Source organism: Rhinichthys klamathensis, unplaced genomic scaffold, assembly GCF_029890125.1.
Source record: "Rhinichthys klamathensis goyatoka isolate OS25496 unplaced genomic scaffold, OSU_Roscu_1.1 h1tg000090l_1, whole genome shotgun sequence".
NCBI lineage: Eukaryota > Metazoa > Chordata > Actinopteri > Cypriniformes > Leuciscidae > Rhinichthys > Rhinichthys klamathensis.
In genome coordinates, this window is record NW_026606629.1 from 5,338,842 (window position 1) to 5,345,016 (window position 6,175).

General features: G+C 37.0%; 1 protein-coding gene across 1 annotated transcript; it reads right to left on the reverse strand.

Moving 5' to 3' along the window:
- Nucleotides 1-614: 614 nt before the first annotated feature.
- On the reverse strand, nt 615-5,150 carry ackr3a (atypical chemokine receptor 3a). Its single transcript, XM_056251954.1, has 2 exons — nt 5,018-5,150; nt 615-2,307 (listed from the first exon to the last, which is right to left on the reverse strand). The coding sequence occupies exons 1-2, from the start codon at nt 5,024-5,026 to the stop codon at nt 1,159-1,161; spliced, it is 1,158 nt and encodes a 385-aa protein (XP_056107929.1). The 5' UTR covers nt 5,027-5,150; the 3' UTR covers nt 615-1,158.
- Between the last annotated feature and the right edge of the window lie 1,025 nt (nt 5,151-6,175).

Genomic DNA, 6,175 nt, shown 5'->3' on the forward strand with positions numbered 1-6,175 from the left:
CGGGTTAATCCTAACCATGCATTTTCCATCAGATACTTATACATATTTAAATAAGGACCTCTGATGATTTCTCAAATTAAACTGAGATGAGGTTAATGTAATTGGCACTGTGAATCAAATTATTTATTTCCAAGCACATTTAAGTATTAAGCATTCCACTCAAAACTATCAAAAAATAAATGCCAAAGATAAATATAACAACATACTTAAATTACATTTTAGATAACTGAAATATACACATATACGTATCAAAGACAAAATAAAGTAAATGTCCTTCCAAGTACACACGTTACAAGATGACAGCCATCTTAAAACATAATTTACACACATGAACAAGCCTACAATGAAGTACAAACACAGTTGCACATTAAGATCCAGTTGAAAATAAGTTATTTTTGTTCTATTCTTCAAACATGTTGGAATATGCTGTTGTGGAGAACATGTGAACACTGTTCAAAATACAAAAGTAATGCCAATTATCTTGCCACAGATACAAAAGCCTAAAAAAAAATGTCAGTAGCAATTGAGCCACATCTAAATATTAACACAATTAAGAAGAGAACTAGAACTACATAAATTTGCTGTTACAGTACGTTACTTACATTTGTATATTGCATCCTAAATCATTTATGATGATTGAAAGGCATCACGCATTTCTGAGAAGTGATTATTGGACACAATTATTTTGTTTCTTGAATGATGGCATACAGTAGCATACAGGTTTCTCTAAAGTGAATTTTTTTTGTATAAAGTATACAATTTTGTCTGCTAGTCAGATTGGAACCAATTGATTGGCTGAACATGGTTCTGATTTTACAATAAAATCCCATCAGTTTTTGGCACATTTCAAATGAATTATTCACTATATTTGGGGTCACTGTTGAGCATTAGCTGCAATTTTGATGTAAAACATGTTCAAATTCAGTTTTGTTTATCTGAATCTAGGAAAACATGTCAGTGTTTCTGATCTCACCAGTCTTTGGCACATTTCAAATGAATTAATCACTATCTTTGGGGTCACTGTTGAGCATTTGCGGCAACTATGACGTAAACCATGTTCAAATTCAGTTTTGTTTATCTAAATTTCAGGATAACATCAGAGGAGTTCTTGTTTTGAAGCAGTGCAGGACTTTGGTTGAGGGTGACGTCTGGAGGGTCCTAACTCACAGCCATAGCGTTGTTCTCCACCATTGCGTATTCTGTCTCGGTGCCCTGAGAGACCTCCATGAGTCGCGCCAGCCCAGTACGGGTGGAGTATTTGAAGATGAAGGCTTTCATGAGGTCATAGCGGTAGTGACGGTGAGCAAAGCTGTAGACAATGGGGTTCACGCAGCAGTGCAGCAGCGACAAGCATTGCGTGAGGTGCAGCACCACAAAAAGGCCGTTCTCTGAACCGCAGCCCAATGGGACCACACCTAGCATGACTAGAGCGTCGGCTAACAGAACAGCATGATATGGTGCCCAGCAAGCTATAAAAACCACTATGTACGTGAGGATGACCTTCCTGCTCACGCTGCGATCCTGGTCACCATGTAAAGGGGAATGAGAGGAAGAGGAAGCCAGAGCTTTTGCCAACAGTGCATAGGACACTGCTATAACGGGGAAGGGAATGACAAAACCAAGAACCACAAAACTCAGTTGAATGCCCACCATCCACTGCAAAGGGTTGTCCTCTGGATATACAGGATGACATAAGGTCACATGACTGTGTAGTGACTTTACGGATTGCAGGAAGTATGTGTCAGGTATTGAGGCGAATAAAGCAAGCAGCCATGTTACCGCACACACTAAACGGCGTATTTGTCGTCCTCGTCTGGGTGAAATCTCCTCCGAGCGTACCACCGAAAGATAACGGTCCACGCTCATGCAGGCCAGGAAGAAGATGCTGGCGAAAAGGTTGACGCTGAACAGAAGATGTGTGAGCTTACAAGCCACCTGGCCAAACGACCAGTGGCCACCCTGTGCCAGCGAGCTCACCCACACCGGGAGAGTAGCAACCACACACAGGTCAGCCACCGCTAGGTTTAATATATACAAGTGTGTCTCGTGGTAATGACGCTCCGAGCGCAAGTTGACCCACACTACTAGCGCATTGGCGGCCAGGCCCACAACAAAAATGAAGGCATAGAGGGTGCACATAGCATTGAGGAGAGCAGAACGGTTGAAGGAGGTGGGGCACATTTGCGCTTCCACCCGTGTGCTGTTGTCATTGGTGTCTGTGAAGTTTAATTCTTCCCACATGACGAAGAATTCAGTCAGTTCGCTGCCACTTAGACTCATCTTTTCATTTGGTGGTGAAGACTGCAACTGTGGAAGGGGAAGGAAAAAGAAGTGCAAACACCCATCAAGATGGAGTAAAGTTTTCTCTGTTATGATTACCAAAAGATCTACGTCATTATATTATTAAATATCAATCATAAATACCAAATATTAATTTAATAACATGAACTGATGGGTAGAAAATGGGATTGAGTAGAAAATTACTTATAATATTTATTTTAAATCAATATATTAATATTTTTTTATTTATTAATGTTTTATATTAGAGTTAAAAATGTGTGAATATTACACTAACATTCAAAAGTTTAGGGTCAGTAAGACAAATAAATAATTTTCTTTTTAACGGGCAATTCATCAAAGAATTCTGAAAATAAGAATAAAGTTTCCACAACTGTTTTCAACATTAATAATAATCGGAAATGTTACTTGAGCACCATATCAGCATACTGGAAATATTTCTGTAGGATCATGTGACTATAAAACAATAAAATAGAAAACACTTGGTTTCAGTTTGTGATCAAATAAATGGTTTGATGAACAAAAGACTTCTTTCAAAATTATTACAAAATCTTAACAAAACCCCAGCATTTGAACTGTAGTGTATAATTGCATAAATAAACTTTATTTAGCATTAAGGACATTCCTAAAGTATTGAACTAACAAATACTATTTTTTCTCACAAGGTCAAAAGTGCAATCTGTTCAAAGAAACACTTAAGAACCATTTATTAAACTATTTATTTGACATAAGACCATCCAATCATCCAAGACAAACTTGTCTATGGCACTAGAGCCTTTCATATTTGTGAAATTGTCAAAGCATCCTATTATTATTTCATGGTTCAGTTCGGTTCGAAAGTTGACACTACTTCAAAAGCACAAAGCTGTTTGGCTTCAAGCCAGTCATGCTGAAGTACCCTTTAAGCTGGTTCTGCTTTTCAAAAATCAAAGTCACTTCACAGTGATTTCTTTGAGCAAAGTAATTTCAGTTTAGGGATTTTGTCATGCCATCTTAAACATCTAAGTGGTCCTTTCTAATAGACAGGTTGCTATGTGGTTGGTGAGGTCACAGACCCTTGACCCTTGATTTCTCTAGGTCACTAAATGCTTTTTTAGTGGAACCTTTCACATCAGCAGAGCTGCAAAAGAGGATGTGAATGTTAGTATAATGCTGTTCTAAATTAGCGTAAATCTCTAAAAATATAAAATAAGCCTGCCTCATGTTGTGTTCCAAGACTAACCATAACATAAAGAGTGTGTGATTATGTTTAAATGTTATAATTGGAGTATTGAATTACACATAACGTTCCATTACAAAAGGAAATTACTCCACCTGTTACTCCACCTGCATTCTGTTTGAAGTTCATTACAAAGTTAAATCTTATTGTTTTCCCTTTAGTAAGTACACAATAGTGCTGTTTGATAAAAGCTTTTATGTTTGTTTGTTTGTTTAAGAATGGTTTATATGCTTTCGCCCTAAGAGGAAACAGTTTAGGAAGTTCGTAGCACAAAATGTAATTGATGAATCATTTAGGGACTGTAACATGTGGAGATACACATGCAAACACTCTTTGCCTTTTCTCTACTTGTCTCATTGTCTCTCTTTCAGTCTTTATAATTAGTTATTTATGCATAAATATAGCCTACTCAAGGCTATCTATAATAGAGTATCCACTGTTCCAGCTCTGCAGCTGACCATGTAAACTCTGAATCGAAATGTTCCTTGGGCTCCCAGCAGTACACAGTGGTAAGCAGCAAGGACACTGGAGTGTCAAAGGTCAAATTTATTACAACAAACCCCTTAAGGGCCTTGAACCTGTAACACTGCTCTTGCTGGCAGGAAGTTGGATATGTCGAATAAATCATGATTTGCGCAAAACCGTGAATCATCTTTGAAAGACTATATATGACATGCTATAAGATCCAATTTATGATTAGGCCTACCTCTGTAGTGCCTCTTTAATTTCTGTTCATTGTGAGCACATATGCAGTGCAAGTTCTCCATGAACACAGCAAATGTTACTTTCTTTTCTATTAAAATGAAGTGCATTTCTGTTCCTGCTTCCAAAGCTAATCTTCTGTTTCGAATTAATTAATTTATTTTGAAGTTATGGATTTCGTCAGCTGTACTGATACCTTGAGTAAAGCTCTACGCATGAACTTATGTCAGACTGAAACGCAGAAAGCAGAATAATGTTTAAAGCCAAACCATGGACATAATGAAATAGCCTATGATGCAAATTCTTAACACAGTTAATATTGGGTGGGAATCTTACTGTAGAGCTTTGTAGAATTTAATTGTGACCGTGTCTGATTTTTTGCGTAGGCTAAACCCAAATACTGTGCAAACGGGAAGAGCTTTATAATGTTGCAATGATTAGCCTACGTAAAAAAATAAATTATTAGCCTACGTCCTCAATTATACACGACTTCTGATGCCGTTATTTTGCGCTAAATATAGCCTATAGGACAAAAAATACATACTGTAAGTATAGCCTACTCAGCACAACTTAGTTTTGCTGAAACATTATTTGCTGACAACTTTTTTAAGAAACCCTATTACACTAACAAAAGAGACATCCAGCAGAAATTAAGATCTGCTTAAAAATCCTAACCTTAATAGATCGTCTGCAGTGCAGTCTGAAGCAGGCAGTAGCCTATAGTGAAACTAATATAACCTACTAAAACTCTTGTCTCAAGTCTTTTGCTCGTTCTTTAGGACAAACGATATTGCTCACCTCTGTCATTGTGCCTTTAATGCTTGGTCAGTGCGCAAACTTAATCCACGGATTCGTTCTTATCAGCCGATGATGAAGCGATCCCGTCGTCGCTTCTGCTGCAGGTTGTTTAAATAGAGTGAATGAAAGTGGTGACGCCCATAGCGGCTGACAATAGCAGAGCTTCGCTCATGTACCTCAGTCTGAAGTCTGAACACGCTCATGAATTAGGCTACACTGGTGAGTGACCAGGAACGCGGCTCGCCAATGAATGCCCCGAATCCAATCATAATGTGGTGCCCCCATAAAAAATACAAAACAACTTATAATTTTTAAAAAGTTAAGAGTTTTGTTTTTTTATGATTGAAACCATATATTGTTTATATATATATATATATATATATATATATATATATATATATATAGGCCTATGTACTGTATACGTTTGGCAGGCGCTTTTACAAAGGGCGGTTTTGTACCGCATTGTCAGTCCTTGCTTTCCCAGAGAATCGATGGCATGGTAGTGTCATGCACAGTTTGAGCTACAGGAAAAGTGAAAATACATTTTATATTTCGAATAAAATTCTATATAAATATGAAATAGGCTATAAAAATAATAAATTCAAATATTATAATCGTAAAACAATAAATAAAACAAAACAAAATACAATACATTAAAAAATTATGCTCTTTATTTAAAAAAGTATTGTTTGTCTTTTTTTTTTTTTTGTAACGTGAGGACAGTTAACCACGAATGCAACTTTGTTGAGTGCCTGCTGACACCTCAGAGCACTCATTTCATGCATGACTGATTATACATTATGAAACATAACCACCCAAAACGACAATCTGTGATCTTGAAAAAAATCACTACAATCAGAACCACTAAAGTAGCAGGAAGAGTCTGCACTGCAAAACCTCAAAGCAAAGGTGTGTTTCTTTACAAAATGCGATCATGTAAATAAAATGAAAATATAAAAATTTATCAACTAAAACATCAAATGTCTACTATTGTTTTTGTAAGGTAAGGACATGTGGATGGATATGTCATGGTTTTCTTCATCATCTGACAGAGAAAGGGTCTGACCTCACGAAGGACATGAATCGATGAGGGAGGGATTGTTTCCATCATAATAACTTTCAGGAAAGGGCAGCCTCAGCATGCACGGATATCCATTG